The 19187-nt window shown below is 39.3% G+C and overlaps 1 protein-coding gene across 5 annotated transcripts in view; it reads left to right on the forward strand.

Moving 5' to 3' along the window:
* eeig1a (estrogen-induced osteoclastogenesis regulator 1a) overlaps nt 1–19187 on the forward strand; it is a 39321-nt gene that overhangs the window by 15588 nt on the left and 4546 nt on the right. For 4 of the 5 annotated variants that reach the window (XM_085367548.1, XM_085367545.1, XM_085367547.1 and 1 more), the window contains 6 exons: nt 10325–10445; nt 12485–12514; nt 14577–14693; nt 17029–17075; nt 17908–18059; nt 18999–19103. In XM_085367548.1, coding sequence (XP_085223674.1) covers nt 10383–10445; nt 12485–12514; nt 14577–14693; nt 17029–17075; nt 17908–18059; nt 18999–19103 — 514 coding nt within the window. In that variant the 5' untranslated portion in view covers nt 10325–10382. Of the gene's footprint in view, nt 1–1534; nt 2803–10324; nt 10446–12484; nt 12515–14576; nt 14694–17028; nt 17076–17907; nt 18060–18998; nt 19104–19187 lie in introns of those variants that run through there. The other variant, XM_085367550.1, reaches the window with a different exon arrangement.

The raw sequence follows: 19187 nt of genomic DNA on the forward strand, positions 1-19187 counted from the left end.
TAAATAAATAGTCAAAATTTAAGGAAACTGTCCAAGATGACTTTCTGTGTTAACATTTTAAAAGAAGTTGGCGTTTTAGAAAATGCTTTCACCTGAAAAAGATCAGCGTTCTGCTCAAGACAGGCTGGATTAACACAGTTGCACACAAACATAAGAAAAGATATGTAAACTTGTGTAACATTGACAAGATTGTATAGAGCTGTCTTAGCCCACCACAGATAACAAAAATAACACCAAATAAATGATAAATAGTTCCTAATAAAGACAACAGAACAGGGGGTGCTGCTGAAAAGGGTTAAAACTGTGCATCGCAGCCTAGTTTCCGCCGATGTCCACCAGTAATGAGCCAGTCCTCACAGACTTCCACCAGCACAACAGTACAAGCTGTGGTTTATTTATTTATTTTCTTTATAAGTTGCACGTTTTAAATCTGTTTCCTGTAGTTCATTTGTAAACTGAAAAATTAAGTTATTTTTCATGTCGAGGCGTTCCTGTCTCACCCTTTTTCTCATGCTGTGTTTCCGGTTTTTGTCTCCACTGTATCTCCTCAAAAATACTCTGAAGAGTTACTTCATATCCTTTATTTGCTCTTCTTAGTTTTAACCTCGTTTCCTATGTCCTCTTCCTGTCCTCCTGTGCTTTTGTCACTCAGTTTGCAGATCTTATGCTTTACTAATACTTCCCAGTCTAGCCAGGATGTTACCGTTTTATTTAATCTGTTGGTCTTCTTTGGTTTTGGTTTCATTATTTGACTTCAAACCTGTTCTCCTGTACGAAAACCTAACTGTGTTTTCAGTTTGATCGATGGTAAATTAAATGTGGATAGTGATGCTCGTTGTAGAAGTTTGACAGCTTGTTTTCAGCTGCTGGAAAATATGCTTGGATCAGAGCAGATTTCTTTTATAAATACTCGTGATTTGGTTCAAACATACCGGATGATGAAAGGGTTGCCTGCAGGACAAGCGCTTGGAAGAGGACAGGCACAGTCACGGCCTCCGTTTAGTTTTTTTTTTTTCCTCACAGGCGGTTTCATGTCCTCTGTTTATGTGAGCTCTGTCCGGCTGTGGTGAGAGCAGTTTCAGCATCTGTCTTCTGTCTCTGCAGCTTGTTTTTACTGAGCTGCAATCGCAGCACAGCGCAGAAATGCTGCTCCCATGAAGTCTTTCATTTTTGGGGGGTAAACCAAGTGTTTTTGAAGCCTCTAAAACAGTTTATATAAGGTTTATTTTAGTAAGTGAAAATGTTTAATCTGTGTCCTTTGTGATGTGTGATAGTGCACATACTTGGTAAGAAAGAATGTATTCTTTACAACATTCTGATGTCTGTCAGAAAAAATAAGTCCTTTTTTGGCTCATGGTTAAACTTGAAGGTTTTGTTAAATCCTACTTACAAACAAATGGGATCAAAATATATTGGTAAAGTTTTAACCCACATACTGTCTCACATAACAGATTATGGATTAGGATGAAGACAGCTGATAGCTGTAACATCTTTCAACAGCTTAAACGTTTGTTTGTTTTTTTTGACAGTTTCAGTATCAAACTCTTTCTTTTTGTTTTGTTCTATATAAATGTTCATATAAGGTGAACAACAAAGCAGCAGCTGTTTGTAGGTATTTCAGTATAGCTTTAATAACAACTTGTATTTGTAGGTTTGCAGCAGTTTTGAAATTTACTGCAAGCTGTGATCAGAAGGAGTTGAAATGACAAAAAAGCTCAGGTGACGGTGCTTTCTCCCTGTCATTGTGTTTGGTGTGTTACTTCTTTTGAGGCTGTCACTGCACTTATGGTAACCGAACATGTTGTCATCAACCACATTGATGTCGTTTTACATCACTTGTCTCTCCACGAGTGACTAAGCGAGTGAGGAGCAGTAAAAGGAGGTGCACTCAGACTGAAAGTGTGACTAACGGTGTGAATATCATCAGCAGTAGACTGACTCTCTAACTGACCAGAAATGAGATTCGTCCAAATAAATTGAATGAACAACTACAAAGTCAGTTTATTCTGACTTTGAACGACTGTTTTTCTTTTCCACCAACACAATGCTGGACTTTCCACTAGAGAAAGTGGGATGTTGGTGCCAGAAAGCTGCTGCTGGCACAAAATTAACTGCGTGCATCACAGGTATTCTGTCTTCTCTGATTCTTTTATGTATTTTAATGTTTTAATGCTCCAGCCAGTTCTGCCTTGTTAGCCTTTGGGAACCATCCCACATTCTGATAAGTTGCAGAGCCACACCTTAACAGGAATCTGTATATTTTTCCAGTTTTCTTTTCTCACCATATATTTATTTTATAAGCACAAAGAGTTTGAAGTTTGAAGCTGGGTTTTTGTTCATACAAAATCCTGTATTTGCAGCTGACTCTTTTTCCCAACTTCTTCCAGCTGAGGTGAATCAAACCCCCTGATACAACACGTTGACCTTTTCCTTTTAGGTCAGTGTTGAGTGACAGGGGCAGCCTTTGCAGATTTTAATTTCAGGGCTCATGTGCGAGCTGTACGTAGACCTCAGTCTTAATAAATGTCTGGGTCAGATCAGAATTGAAACGAGGCGGCTGCTGGATGGGGATTTGGAGTGTTTCCTTTGGTTTTGTTCCAAGGTTGTTTTCGTTACAGACAGCCGAGGCACATGTAAAGAGCAGAAGCCAGAGCTGGTGTGAGCAGAGCCAGAAAGCACTCTGTTAAAACCTCTTCTGCAGAATTTGGGGTAATGGGGGAGAAACTCACGGCAGCCTCCTCCTGCATTAAAGGAAAAGTGTGAGAGTGAAAACAGGGAACAGAAGAGAGTCAAAGGCAGCAGGTGAGATTAGAAACAAACACCTTGTAAAAATGTACCAGGGTGAAGCAGAGTGTTGGTGTGAGCTGCTCCTCCGCCTCCTCCTCCTCCAAGCTGCTGGGAAAGCGGTCGGTGGATTTGAGTGCGAGGTTTCCATGGAGCCTGAACAAAGCCATCTGGACTGAGGAATGTGGTTTGGGAACGCTCCACCTTACACACTGACTGACCAAAAGCGTGGGGGTCCTGATAAGTGTGTGTGTGTGTGTGTGTGTGTTCGTTCTTGTGTTTTGACTCTTCTTGGAACCTCACTCGTTTCCAGGGATAGAGAGATTAAAACATTTTACCTTCCTTCACCTCTTTATATGGCCTGTTTGGGAATTAGACTTTGGTGAAGGGTTAAAGTTTTAGGAGGGGGTTGTGCATGTAGTAAGTTACAATAGATTCTCTTGTCATTTGTTTAGAAGTTAAAAACTCAAATTTTGATTTTAATAAAAGCAACAAACTTTCTTTGGATAAGCCAGCACATGATGTCTGATTATTTTAGCTCCATAAAGCCGTAAACAACAGGTTTTATATGTGAGTAATACTGCCTCTTCTTTGTAATAGACTTCCAGGCTAATAAATACAATAACAAGGAATAAATAATTTAAATGTAGCCAAAGAACACCGTTTAGGGCAATAAAAAACATAGAAGCAAAAATGTAAACTGTTTAGTACTTTTAATTCTTAAATTATCTTAAACAGAAAACACATATTACATGCTTTTATATATGCAAGTGTGATCTGTTCATTCCCCTGTAGTAGGATGAGTTGCTATTAAAAGACAAGAGCTCTGAATAATATGACTAAAATGTACTCAGAATAGTATTTAATTCATTGTAAACGTGCAAACGTGTAACTGGCTCAGCTGTTTAACATTTGCTAACTGTGAGAAAAAGAATTAAAAGAAGAAGGAAAAACAAGATGATAGTGGTACAAATCACACAACACATCGTGGAGAGCTATGAATAAAGATGAAGGGGGGATGGGAGTGTGAGGAGCAGCTGCTGCTAACTATAGACACTGTGCATGTCATTTGAGACAGCTCGACCTCATGTACACTGAAGTGGCTGAAATTAAAAGTAAAAGTAAAAAAAAAAGATTTTTAACTGAACTCCTGATCTGACTGTCTGACTGGTCCAGAGCAATGTTTTTAGGCCAGTTTTCCATAAATTTGTGTAGTAGTGTTTCCTTAAAGAGTGCAAGCAAATTCATTATGCATATTCATGGGCTACACATGATGAATCCTTTTGATTTTAATTTAACATGTAAGTGACCCAAGTGTAGAAGTGGAAGACTAAAGGTGGCATGTTTGTTCTCCCCTATGAAGTTTTTTCAAAGTAAGTTATGTTTGATGCAAAAACATCTGCTAAGCATGGACTATAAAAGATGGACGTAGCTTCTGGTCTGAAAAGTGAATCCCGTGCACAAATGCTTTAAAGCTGCACTTTTCTTAATGGCCACCAGGGGCTGATACCCATTGTTGGTAAAAGACCAGTCCTGTACAGGTCTGTGGGAATAACGGCCTTCATATGAGACCTTAGTAAATACCTGATGAGTTTATGTGGTCAATCACTCGTTTGAAATGATGGTGAAGTATATTTTTTAAAACAGGATTATTCGGGCTAATGATTTGTGATTAACAAGTTTTTAGCCAATGAGCATTCGGTTTTCCAGTTGGATCTATCCGGCAAGATGGCGAGAAAGCTCATCTTGACAGTTTTAAACTTGACTTCACAAACCAGCAGAGCACATGAGAGTAGCTGCGCTTTGGGTAAATTCAGAAAAGTAATCACTGATTTTTCTGGAGTTAATTATGCCTAATGGAAATGTTGCAAAAAACCTAATTGACGACAACACAGACATCCATTTGTTCGTCCATCAATCCATCCACCTGTCCAGCCATCTGTCTATGCATCATCTCCATTATCTTATCTGAGGTCTGGTTGCGGTGGTAGCAGGCTAAGCAGATTATACCAGACATCCTTCTTCGCGCTCAGCCTTTCCAGTTCCTCCAAGGGGATTCTAAGGTGTTCCCATGGTAGTAGACCCAGATGTCAACCCAGCAGGTTCTGGGTCTTCCCCAGGGTCTCTTCCAGTTGGATGTGCCTGGTCTCCTAACCAGATCATCAAACTTCCTCAACTAGCTCCTTTCGTTTCATAGAAGCAGCAGCTCCACTCTAAAGATCCCTCTGGATATCTGAGCTCCTCATCCTACCGCTAATGCTGAGCCCAGCCACCCAGCAAAGGAAGCAAAGCTGCTTGTGTTCACAGACTTATTCTCGGTAATTCAGAAGTTGACTCGATGAGCTGAGCGTGTAGGGATCATCTACAAAGTGTAACAGGAAAAACTAAGATACTTCAAACACACATCACTGGTCTTCTGTTGGTTTTGCTACTTTAGTGTTGGAATAAAGACTTTTTCGAGTCACTTTTGTACTGTTTCATGAATATCCTGCAGCTTAATTCATTTTCTTTTTTGTTGTATTGGTTTTCTGTGTTGAGCAGTCACTGGGAGTTGTTTGAGTGTAAATGTTCCTCTGTACAGTTCGAGGGTGCTGTGTGGGATTGGTGAGGAAACACTTGGTGTATTGTCACACTAACTTTTAAATCCAAAGGAGCTGTAATAGAAATTGAGCTCATTAGTGCTGATCACGAAGCCCGCCGTGTCTGTGATTTATATGTGGTGGGATTAAGGAGGCGTCACGCAGTTTAAGTGACTCCAGAAACATTTGGCTGTCCATTTAATCTATTCCTTCTCAGCATGCTGTTACAGACTTTCCAAAATGAGCTGTTTGCCATTTAGAAGGAGAAAAACATGACTCTTTTTTTTTTTTCATCTCATTTCACTCCTGATTGACAGAACATTTACACAAATTATGGGGCTTTTCAGCAGGATGGTATTTAACAGAAATGTTTGGCTGACAAGATGATGGTGATTCACAGTAAAGTGTAGATTCTCATAACTTCACAATAATAAATACTAACCTTTACGTAGTGTTTTCGTCCCCCCATAATGAGCATGCCCTGTAGTATTTTAGAGCTTTAAGAACAACTTGAAACATCCTGACTTTGGCTTTTTTTGGATGTCTCTCCTTTAGCACCAAACATTTATATTTAGGTGCAAATAACACACTGCTACTCGCAACGAAACACTGCTGGCACATCTCAGTAAATTTTAACTCAAATACCAAAAAAAAGACGTTTATCAACAAAAAAGACATTTTCTTACCTCATTTTTGGTCGAGGTAAGAAAAGACAACCTGTGAAAACACCTACCGTAAAAGTTTTACAAGTTTAGACACGTTCAACCTAAAGGAAACTGCTTGCTTTAAGCAGAGCCATTCTACTTCCTACTGATCCCATTGTACAGCAGTTGGCTGAATTGAAGCCTAGCTAAAATACATATTTGATTGCATGCAAAATGTGGAAGTAAACAAAACATTTCTTACAGAGAGGCCAATTTAGCCATATAAGCTAGCTTTCTGCTAATTAATGCTGGTTGGTCATCTAAGGTTTTACAGGGTGTTCTTCCTTGACGGTACCCATTTACAAGCAATAACTTGAAGTCAGAAGCATAATCACTCCACAGCAGAAACTTCCATGTGTGCTTAGGAAACATCTGGATTTAGTAGTTTATCACGAGGTGTTAAATTAAAATGACAGATGATATAAAGTGTTTTATCGTACTGTGATCTCCCCAATATTAACAGAAAGATGTTTCACTACAATTGAAACCCACAGAGGGAGAACAAAGAAATGTTCATGTTGTCAAACCCTTGGTTAAATGATCAAAATTATAATTTTTTTTTAACCCATGAAATGTAATCCGACAATGTTCCTGCTCATTCTGCAGAATGTGTGTCTTTTCTAAAAACTCCAAGTCCACAGAGTGTATGTTCACGGTTATATTTAAAGTTCTTTATTGTAACTTATGGTGTGTTTACATTAATAAACATTAACTCAGGGCTGGCTTCAAACGTTTGGCACTATGTCAAAAAAGGCGTATTATGTGAAATCAGTCATCTGTGTCAGAATGCTTCACTGACTCATGTTTCAGGGTGTTTGCTTTAATAACGGTAGATGACTAGTGACTGTCAAAGCCGGACTGGAGATTCTGTTTGTTTGCTCAGTACATGTATAAGAATTGTTATAAATGACACACAAAAGATGATGAGAGCAAACCTGTGGAAGAATCTGTAACAGCCCCCAAAAAGAAATCCGAAGCAAAACTTTTTTTATTTGGGGCAAAATCTGCAAACTTTTTAAGCATTAAAAAAAATAAATAAATAAAAGATTTACTGGCGATTCTGTACATGTGTTGTTGGTGTCCTCGAGGCCACTGAAACTGAAGCTAAATTGGTAATCAAAATCAAAATAACTTCCCAGAGAGGGATGCAAGTGGTGAGACTTGCTTATAGAAAGACTTTGGCTTTATTCCTCAGTGGTTCTTGTGCTGGCATCACAATAACTGGGAATGATGGCCATGTCATTCCTGAAAATAGAACCATTTCTGGGAATTTTCCTATTCTAGAAGCTCAAACATTACAGAACATGCTCATTATGGGGAGAGATTGCTTTGACATTTGGGAATGCGGGTGCACAATGGTTAGCTTTCAGTCATTTTTTTTAAAATAACCAACTAATGGATACAACTTTGACAGTCAGTGACTCTAAATTTGAATAAGAGTTTTAACTAAAACTTTTATTCTTTGCTTTAGACTTCGCTTATGACTACATTTCAGTGGCGCTGGAGGTGGTTAGTTCAGTAGCCCCAGTGCTTCCTGACTTCCTGGTGGCTAGCCTGACCCCAGATAAGCTTGTCCTGAGGTCAAATGTACTTTACCTTCTCTGTCTTGGACTCCACCTGCTAACCAGAACCTTCAGTAAGTGTTGAACTGGTTTTTGTGCTGTTCCACTGAGGAGACTGAGACTCTAGAGAAGAATAACGAGTGCTAGCGTCAGTCTAAGCCCACAGAGTTTGAGTTCACTTTGAGAATCGGCTGATTTGTTTGAATCTTGCAGCTAAAATGTTTGCAGATGCAAGCATCGTCCAAGCTGCCAATGCCACAAATGAAATCTGATTCTGATAACTGATAATAACCTCTACGAACAGTTCCAGTCCGGCTTTCGTCCTTTACATAGCACTGAAACTGCTCTTATAAAAATAACAAACGACCTTCTTATAGCAGCTGATTCTGGTCTCCTCTCCATCCTTATTCTTCTTGATCTGAGTGCAGCTTTTGACACCATCTCTCATCCCATTCTCCTTAGCAGATTAGCTTCTATTGGTCTCTCTCACACTCCACTAGCCTGGTTTAAATCATATCTATCTGATCGCACTCAGTTCATTCAATTAAAATCCTTCACTTCTCAACTTTCTCCTTTATCCACTGGCGTGCCCCAGGGATCTGTCCTCGGGCCCCTTCTCTTCATCATCTACCTTCTTCCACTCGGATATATTTTTCGTAAATATAATATTCAGTTCCACTGCTACGCCGATGACACCCAGCTCTATCTCTCTACCAAACCTGACTCTACTCTTCCTCCACCCTCCCTTATCCTCTGTCTAGCTGAACTCAATTCTTGGTTCTCCTCCAACTTTCTTAAACTCAACAGCAATAAATCGGAACTTCTTCTGGTTGGCACCAAACGACTGCTATCCAGAATTAACAATTTCTCTCTCACCATCAATAACTCGCTGGTCCCTATCTCTCCTTCTGTGAAAAGCTTGGGTGTCATTCTCGATAGCACATTATCCTTTAACTCGCATATCAATAATATTACACGTGCAGCATATTTCCAACTCCGTAACATTAATCGCCTCTGCCCCTTCCTCACACCTTACGCCACTGCCATTCTCATCCATAATCTTGTTATCTCTAGAATTGACTACTGCAACTCATTATTATTTGGCCTCACACAAAAATCTATCAACAAGCTCCAACGTGTCCAGAACTCTGCTGCCCGTATTATTACTAGGACTTCTTCTACCCACCACATCTCCCCAATCCTGAAGCAACTTCACTGGCTCCCGGTCAAATTTCGCATCCATTTTAAAATAATTCTGTATACATTCAAGGCTATTCATTCTCTCTCTCCACCGTACCTCTCTGACTTATTACAGATGAAGCTCCCATCCCGCTGCCTCAGATCTTCATCTTCTCTTTCTCTCTCTGTTCCCTCTGCTCGTCTGATCACAATGGGAGGGAGGGCCTTTAGTTGCTCTGCCCCTCGACTTTGGAATTCCCTACCCCCGGACCTCAGAAATATTAGCTCATTCTCTCTTTTTAAGTCCACCCTTAAAACTCATTTGTTTAAAATTGCCTATTCTTAAATTTCTGTATGTTTTAACTTTTATCTTCTATTCTTATCATTGTGTATATTTCCAGTTTTTATCTGTTGTACAGTGTCCTTGGGTGCTTTGAAAGGCGCTATTTAAATAAAATTTATTATTATTATTATTATTATTATTATTATTATTATTATTATTATTCTTCTTCTGTGGGAAACACTTAAATTGGATAGATTTCCACGAACATTTCCACATGCTTAAAAGATCCTGCTGCAATGTCCAAATACCAGGAAGGCTAATGACATTACCATTAGCTACAATAGTGGTATGCTAAAATGCGCTTGCTTATTTTAACAGCTTATGTTTTATATTTATTAGAAATAAATAAAACATGAGCTCTAAAATAGAAACAAAAAAGATCTTGATGTCACACCGGACTGCAGAAAATCCAATTTTGATGGGAATTTCATCTTACCAACACGTTACACATCAAGTGCTTTATTTGATTACGAACTCCAAAGATCTGGATGCACATTTTCCCATCAGCTGCTGTTGTGGCGTCTCTAGGACACTTCTCAGGAATTTGTTTTCAGGAACAAACAGATCACTGAGCCGGTCTGTTTTTACACCTATTGTTCTGTTCCCACACGTTAACCAGGATGCATGGGTACTTAAAGGTTTTTCACAAGCCAGTCTGGGTTTTCACAGAAGTCTCGTCACCATTGTAAACCACTTCCTTGATGGGTTTCTTGTCAGTCAGACAGGTGGGAAAATCAACATTGTAGGTCGACGATGTGGGGTTTGTGTGAGAGGCCGAGACAATCGTAAACGTTTTTGAAATGAAAAATTGTAATCGGTGTCAGAAGCCCTGGGAGCCGACTCTGCCCTGCAGTTAGTTTTGGAAAAACTGGATCATGACATGCTTTCTCAGCACAGCTCTGATGAATCTGATCCTCAGTGGACACACTGGTCATGAGGCTGTGAGACGGGTATGACAGGACTGGAAAAAATGTGACGTTCTGAAGGCAGAGAATATAGCGATGTTTGTTTTGACCTTAAATTGAGATTGGGAAAATATTCTGCTTTTAATTTAGGTCTGTGTATAAATACAGACTTTATGTTTGTGCAATCTGGCATCGTTTTCAAGTGAGGAGTATGAAGAAATGCAAAGGCACTGCAAAATGTAATGAAGCCTGTTTTTCTGTCTTACAGAGAGGAGGTTCACAATCACTGTGTGCGCTGGAGGAAGAGGTTTACCTTTGTGTCCAAAATGAGCGCCAACCCCCACACTGGAGTTCTGGACCCGTCTGTCTGCAGGGTGTCAGTCAGGAAGGTACGCCTGTCAAAGTGGCCTCGTCAGCTCTGGGGACAAACTTTGGGTTCCTAAGCTGCTCAAAAAGATGAAGGGAACACTCGATCGCAGCAAAACACAAAGTCAGTTAAACTTCAGGGAGATCAGCCTGTCCAGTTAGAAATAATTCAATTCGAAATGTATTTGTATAGCACATTTAAAAACAACAGAGTTGACCAAAGTGCTTCACTGTTGGTTAAAAACAAGAGAAAACAATAGAGAAACGAATACAGATAAATAAGAAGACGGTGAATTAACAATAAAAACATAAAACAGGCCTGATGGTGCTCATACTGAACTCGAATTTAAAGCCAAAGTAAAAAATTGAGTTTTAAGACTCGATTTAAAAGACTGAATAGACTCTGAAGTACGAATCTCCTCTGGCAGATTATTCCAGAGTCTGGGTGCTGCTATTGCGAAGGCCCGATCTCTATGCTTCAATCGAGACCTTGGTTGTGCTAAGAGCATCTGGCGAGATGATCTCAGTGCTCTTTTGGGGTCATACATGTGGAGGAGTTTGTTTAAAAAAACAAAACAAAAACTAGGCGCCATATTATTTAAAACTTTAAAAGTAAGTAAAAGAATCTTAAAGTCAATACGATATTTTACAGGGAGCCAGTGTAAATTTGCTAAAACTGGAGTGATGTGTTCATACATTTTAACACCTGTTAAAAGACGTGCAGCGGCATTTTGGACGAACTGCAAGCTATGAAGAGATGAGTGTTGAAGACCTAATTAGAGAGAATTGCAGTATTCCAGTCTAGAGGTGATGGAGGCATGGATAAGTGTTTCTAGGTCTCTTGGAGGAAGATAAGGCTTAGCTTTGGCAATTTCACGCAACTGATAAAAACTTGTTTTCACAACTGTAAACTATTATGAATCCATTTCAGCTGGTTTGGTGCAGAGGATGTAGACAACAGGTTTGCTGGAGAAGCAGCAACAGGGCAACTCCTTAAAAGCAACCCCTCTAACCCCTCCTGGCGGATTTAATTAATTATTTATTTATTTATTTAAATTAAAACTACAGCCTGAGATGGTACCTGCACAGAGAGGGCCAGTTGGTGATGTACCAGTGCAAACTGGGTTTTGGCATTAAAAACAGTAATTTTGGTATTTACACTGTACTGATAAAATTGTTTATAAGAATTGTGTAGAGATTTTTTGCAACTGACCATTTTGCATGTGTATATCTGGGAGTTCCAAGTGTAGGGAGGAAAATGTTGAAATCAAGCATGCAAATTTATTTTCTAACATTTGCAACATGCAATTTACTGCTAATTGTGCTGATAATTAACACAGATAAAAACAAAAAAACAGGTTTTATTTTTTGTGCTTGATATTCAAATGAACTGAGTGTGCCTGTGTTTAGAAAAAAGCGCAAATTTTGTTAATCACTAGTAAAAGTAACCACATCTATGAGCTCTGAGGATTGGACTTGCATCCTATTTTCCCTGTTCAGAAAATTTGGCTCATAGTCAGTCTCCTCCAGGATGGTACGTTCATATATGTCATGGCATTTATGTCTGAAGTTTTGGTTCCTACCAAAGAGGTTTTGCTGTTCCAATGGAAAACCCCGAACAAAAAACAAAAAAAATTCACTAGGACTGATGAAAATCTCTGTAATTCCTTTTAAAAATTGTTTAAGTAGGCTTTAATATACAAGAGCTTATCATTTTTCTTCTTTCTGCTAAGAAAATGATGGAAAATGATACCAAAAGACATCAGACCATAGTCTTGTAAATAGGGACCTTTTCTGATTTGTGATATATGTTAAGTCTTTTAAACATTAAACCTTAAGTCTTTTCAGTGTAGCTGGTGTAGCCACCGCCACAGAAATGCAGGCTTGATGCTAATTCTCCCATGTGAATGCCACCTCAGCGGCTCACTGAGCTACACCGGAGCCATGTGTGTGCCCTCAGCCTTTAATTTCATCCATCTTTTAGGAGCCCTGTAATCAGAAGGATGCTGTAATATGAAGTTGAATCATTCAGTTCATTACAGTCTTCCTGTTTTCCCTGCAGGAACTCAAAGGAGGAAAGGCGTACACTAAGGTAAGAGCTCCTCACCTCTCACATTCATAAACACATACAGTTACAGATGAGCGGTTTCATGTAAATATTAGCATTCCCTGAAGTGTTTGGCCAGCATTCCATCAGCCGGACATGAAAATGAATCATATTCCCATCACATTTGCCCAGAATCTGCAGAAACATCCTGTTAGCGTCTTCCTATCCTTAACCGTAACTGTAACCGTAAAAGCTCCGAACAAATGAGTAGCGTCTCGTAAATGTAACTCCAAGGTCAAACCCCCTCGTGCACATAAACTTTTGTTGATCCCTGGACGTTGCTGCCCGACAGGAACCGTTTCCTCTGCATTCGCCTCGTTCTTGATTTAGATTTCCTTCAGTTAAATATACCTCGCTTCCCTCCTTAGAAGACGGCTTCCTTAAACACACACCTAAGAAAACAGGACCTACCCCAAAGAATCTGGGAACACTTTTCTTGAGAGGGCTATAAAAATAAAATAAAAATAACATCGTTTCCACCTGGCAAAAAGCTCTGTGGTCTGATTTTGAGATAAAGGTCATGCAGACCCTTTCTTATCAGTGTGATCAGTGGCTGTCTTTAAATCCCTGATTGACATCTACAACCAGTTCATCAGCATTAAAACATTTACTGATAAGAAGTGGAGGAAGAGGTTTTTCATCAAGTGGTTTAGGGTGAAAAAAGCAGGATTATTGAAGGAGTATTAAAAGGGATTAAAGGATCTGCCTTATGGCTTGTAAACAGGGCTGCTGTACATAAGAAAAATAAGATCCTGAGATGGAAATGTTAAATTGTGTGGTTTGATAGCTGGTGGAAGCAAATCATAACCAATAAAGATTATTTTATAAATCAGTTTATAAAGATTTCATGGTTTTAATCTTACTGGCTCAATGTTGTGCTCACGTGAATGTAGTAATGTCGGAAATCTGCGAATATTTGCTCCCGAATTGGTGATTGCAAATTGGATGAGAGGTAGGCTGCTTAAAGAGTTTACCATAAAGCTGTGAATGAAGGTGGTTTGTAGTCTAAGGTGCTTTGAGTGGTCAGTAAGATTAGAAAAACACTATAAATGTCAGTCCATGTCTTGTTCAGCTCATTTCCAGGTCCTTATTTCCATTCTTGCACTCTACTAGAGTAGCTTTGCATGATTTCAAGTTCAAAATAATCCTTATCTCATACCAGATTAAACAGACCTATTAAATCCTCTCACTTTCATGCAACTTTTTTCTGATGAACTGCTTTGCGCACGCAAAAGGAATAATGTGCAGGTGGATGGGGCTTCTGTGCTCTTAAGATGACCATATTAGGGATATCCCCTCTCCATGATATCATAAGGCCAAGAGTAGAAAAACACGTCAGAAACGAAGCTCTTAAGCAGTGTTTGGCTCACGAGGACCTCAAAAATTGGTCATATTTAATGAGAATTAACCACTGAACATTAAATATATAAAAGAAAAACTCATCTGTCGAGTAGCATAAACAGAAAGTGCCACACTTATTTACTAATGTTTATGACCATGCAACAAGTGGATTGCTTTTAACCTAAATGTTTTATGTTTATCTGTTGTAAATCTGCCATCCTAAAAAGGAGTAAGACATCTGAAACAGTTGGGCTTTGAAGTGGTTTGACAGATAATTATAAAGGAAAGAAATGGATGTTTAAAGTCTGCAGAGGACATTTAAAAGAAAGACTGTAGTTTCTACAACAGAGAACCAGTGAAAGTGAAGATTAATCAAACTAAAACTGATAAGATAAACTGATGTTATGAAACTATGTAACATCAGTACAATAAAAAAAAAGGATACTTAAAACAACTTTCAAAATGCAGGTTTCACTCTCAGTCTGGGTTGATGTCTGTAAAGACTGACTTGTGGTTTTTGCACTCTGTCATCTGCTTCACACTTCAAACGCTTGTGACGATAACTGCGTAAAATTACTTGGCTTGCTAAATGATGGGTGTCTCAGAAATCTGCTTTACCTCGAACGTGTGCCAAAAATAAAGACCGGGGAAGGCCTCCATTAGAGCAGCTTGAATTAACTCTGTTCAAACTTCTCTTCACGCCCAGCTGGGCTTCACAGACCTCAACATGGCGGAGTTCGCAGGTTCGGGCTCCACCGTGCGCTGCTGTCTGCTGGAGGGATATGACACGAAGAACACACGGCAGGACAACTCCATACTGAAGGCAAGGAGATGAGCACTGAAATAGGAATAATGGATGTTTATTAAGAAGTGAACAGACTGGACAGACAGAGAATGAGGAGGAAGTTGTCCTCTCTTTTATTTAAAGCTGAGTTGTGATGAGATCTGCCTCCTTCCAGGACCAGTGTCATGTCTTTTTCACCTTCATTGTGTTTGTGTTTTATGATGATAGTGTGGTGCTGAAATACTCAAAAAAACCTGCTGCATTAAAAGGAGACTAGCTGGTACCTGGTTGGACATCCTTAACAGCCTTAATTCAACAGTGTGCTGGAAAAATTCCCCAAAGCTTTTGGTCCATGTTGACATGACAGCATCACACAGCTGCTGCAGATTTGTCAGCTGCACATCCAAGATGTAAATCCTGTGTTATAACACATTATAAAGGTGTTCTATTGAGATCTGAAGGCCATTTGGGTTCAGTGAGCTCACTGGTGTGTTCAAGAAACCAATTTGAGGCGATCATGCAGTGGTCATAAGGGGGATGGACACGATCAGCAAAAATACTCAGGGAGGTTAAAATGATGCTCAGTTGGTACTAAGGGTCCTAAAGTGTACCAAGAAAATAGAATTTATTTCTCAATCTGTGAAATTATTAGGTTTTTATGCGTTTTTTTCTTTTCTTCAATAACTGTTTAGTGTCCTTGACAAAAAAATAAATTTAAAAAAACAGGCGTCGTTTTAGGCTTCAAGAAATGTTTCTCTTTTTAATTGAAATTGTTTTTGTATAAACACAATGGAAATGAGCACAGCTTACGATGAAGCTGAGTCACTTCATTGCCTTTGTGGATGATGGAGGCTGGGAAGTTCAGGAACTCTATGGCGCCACCCAGTGGCCATGAACACAAACCACTCTGTGAAGCAAAACAGTCACGAGTCTTTTTGTCATCTCGAGTTTCTGGAAGACTTTGTGTTGCGCAGATGTTTGTGACTCACACGTCACAGATGGGATTAATGGGAACTACTCCAGGCTTTTCCAGTTGATGCTCATTACTTCTTAAGAAAACGGTCTTTTCAGTTTAGTCACGTTACATCTCGGCATGAGCGTAAGATGGACATTTTTGGGAGGTTTCAGCCACTGGGTTAGGGTCTGACTTCACTTTGAAACTGAAAGGAAAATGAAAAATGAAGTAAAGATAACAATGTGTTGAACAAGTGAAATAAAATAAAATCTGCCAGCTTTAGGTTACGTTACAACAGTGGAATGAAAAGGTTTACATGTGTACAGTTTGGGTAGCGCCGATAATTATTTTCACACCGCCTTAGTTAACAAGCGCCTGTATCGACAAAACCATTTGAACCATTTTCCTTTGAGTGATGTGTGAATAACTTTATACTGTATAAGTTGTAGGTTTGTGTTCCTGGTTGGGTAAAATATATTCATGCATGTTTTAATTCAGAGGTCTGAGGTGGTAGAGAGAAGGCAAAGTCTTTTTCCCGGTGAAATTACTGTTGTCGTTTCTGAGGTACATATTAACTTAGTCTGAATATGAGTTTTTTCCTTGTATTAATTATTTTTATTAATTTATCTGATCATTTAGGTGGTTCCAGTGAGTTATTAAGTTTGATTTAGATTTAATGATGGATTTAAGTAAGGTAATTGGAAGCAATTAAAACAGGTAATTAAGTTGTGGAAGCATCTTCATTTTAACTGTGGATAAAGGGCTAATCTGGAAGTTTTCATATTTAGGTTGTGAGTAGGTATAACTCGAAGTCTTGTAGTTTCAGCTGAGTAATGCCAGAGAAGCTGGTTTTGTCAGGCATGCTGCTTGTTTGGATGTTCGATATCGTTTCCTTCATGGTTTTGTTTTCTTGAATTTTTCGATGTAGTTATGCATGCATTTAAGACTTGATAGGAGTTTTTTTTATTTTGTTATGTAGTGCTCCAAGTAAGTCCAGTTTTTTATTTATCGATGCAAGAACACTGACTTCGATATCTGTTGTCAGGTCGCTGGTGTCGGTGGATGATGTCGTCTTGCCTCTGTGAGGTTTCGGCATCTCCTGTTGCGTTGTGGATTTATCCATATTATCCATCGTGAACTGGTAGTAATGATTATCAGAAACTTAGATGAAAGATTTAAAGGTATTGAAAAGTGTCATGAAAAGGTTTGTTTACCCTGAGTGGATGTGTGTGGCCATGATGAATCTGATGAATGAATCCATGATGAATCTTGTGACAAAAGTAGATTATTCTTTAGTTAGGGCTTTAAAGTACTTTTTTTGTTTGTTTGTTTCATTGTCTGAAATCAATTTCCTGTTTGAGATGTCCTTCAAATGACAGAGTTTAAAAAAAAATGCTCTTTTAATTTTTTCCCCAAAAGGTGATCATTGGGATGACCCTCCTGTCAGGAGATCCGTGCTTTAAAACGTGAGTAATCCTCAGTGTGAGATGTAAGATGTCACAATGAATTCTCAAAAGATGTGCTAATGATTAAAACTGATAAATAAATATGTGATTAGCTGTGCATGCAGGGCTCAGGCATCCTCTAGGTTGCTAGGGAAAAATGTGCTGCAGCAAAAACCTTGCGATTGGTTTGACTGGTGTCAGATTTACGTAGTTGCCTGCAGTTTGCATGGAAGATGATGACTTGTCTGCAAACACTACTTGCTGGGCAGTAGTAGTGACACTGTGAAAAGAGTGGCACAAACTGGAAACGGGAATGCTTGCCTCCAAAATAAAAGCTGCACCTTTGGAAACATTGTGGTTGCCGTGATAAGGCACAACTTTTACTGTGAAGGCGAACATACTCCAGACCACAGATAATAGTTTTTAAAGTGTTTTTTATTGTGGGGGATTTTAGTTACTCTTTGGAAGTCTTGAAGATTTCTGTTTATTTTTTCTTTATGTAATATTTGTGAAAGTAAAAAAACAAACAGACAGACTATACATTTCCAGCTTAACAAACAATATTTTCTACAGTATTGCATAGCAGTAAAACCTTTTGCGCAATCCACTGGTATTTAATATGTTACTGGTATTTAAAGTTCATTTCAACCAGATTCCTTAGTGCTTATAACTTTGTGCCGTTCTGTCCTTTGTTGCCAAAATGACTCAGTTTTTCCTCCCTCAATAAAACAAATCTTATCTGAGCGTGCCAAGCTAAGCAGAACTGCACCTCTGTCCCCATTTAGTCTGTCCCAGGCTGATAAGCTGTGTATCTTTTCTCTCTTTTTTTTTTTTTTTTTTTTTTACCCTGCAGACCTCAAAGCACAGCAAAGTCCATCTCCATCCCAGGACAGGAGCACACCCTGCAGCTGGACTGCAAGGGGGAGGGCACTGCTGAGCCTGGACCGCCGGGAGGGGTTTCCCTGGGCCGAGGCTCCAAACATCGGCCTTCCATCATCAGCTCAGGTACACGACGTGTGCTGCAGCCACGAAGAAATAGGACTGAAACTGAGCATCTGTAGCAGGCTGAAGCCTAAACCTTGGGCATGTTTTATATGACCTTTCATCATTTTAACAGGTTTAGTATGACAGAAAAATAAGGAAAAGCACAATATGTCTGAGAGGAAGAGACTGGTAATACAAAGAGCAAATATGTAAATGATCAGTATATTATACTTGGAAGGTGAAAGGTGTACTTTACTGTTTATCTTGAGTTTTAGGGAGATATTTGGAAGGATTTGAATTTGATGAGCAGATTTTCTTTGGATTCTGAATCAATAAAATGGTTTTACACCCCCACAGCTGTTTTCCAGGTGCAGTGAAGTTTAAGTCAGAAGAGATTTGAGTTGAATCCACGGACAGATTTCTCTTCATCATAACCATCCACGAATGTTAAAGCCAAACAGCTCCTGAACTCGGTGGCATCTGTCAAACTGTCAGACTGAAGGATAAATCCCACTGAAGTAATGTCTAAAACAAATGAGATTAAGAAAAGTATGAAAGATCAGATAATGTGTTCTTGAAATTGGACTCCAATCTTTTAGATCTCGGCCCAACTTTCCTAAATCTCAGCCAGATGTTTTGCTTGGAGCCAGAAATTCCCAGAGTTAATTTTCTTTGTATGGGAAAACTAGCCGACTGCGTTTAGGATTTTAGGTTTGAATTAAACTAAAAAAAAAGAAACCTGTTTTCGTTTCAGACTTGGAAGGCTGAGTTTGTTAACCTTTTCCATGCAAAGAAAACGTGCAGATCCTCAACCACAAGCCGTAAATATATAGATGGTTAGATTTCTGCTGCGAAAGTGAAAAGACTGCATTATGTCTGCTCTTTACAGACATTTTTACCAATTATTATCACGTATGAGGTGGTAACAGTGGTGCTTTTTTCTTCTTTGTGTACCTTCAGGACTCCTGGAGGAATCTGAGGTGAATCCGTCGGTTCCCGCAGAAGCTTTCCAGTCTGGTCACTCTCGTAACTCCAGCTATGCCAGCCAGCACAGCAAAATCTCAGGTACACAATCTCAGGTCTCACACGGATGTTTCATCCATGACGGGGTGAGCATGATTTTAACACCGCTGCTGTTTAACATCTGAC

The sequence above is a fragment of the Diplotaxodon limnothrissa genome, linkage group LG12 (assembly GCF_057381915.1).
Source record: "Diplotaxodon limnothrissa isolate DT_005_m linkage group LG12, D_limnothrissa_male_GT1.1, whole genome shotgun sequence".
Taxonomy (NCBI): domain Eukaryota; kingdom Metazoa; phylum Chordata; class Actinopteri; order Cichliformes; family Cichlidae; genus Diplotaxodon; species Diplotaxodon limnothrissa.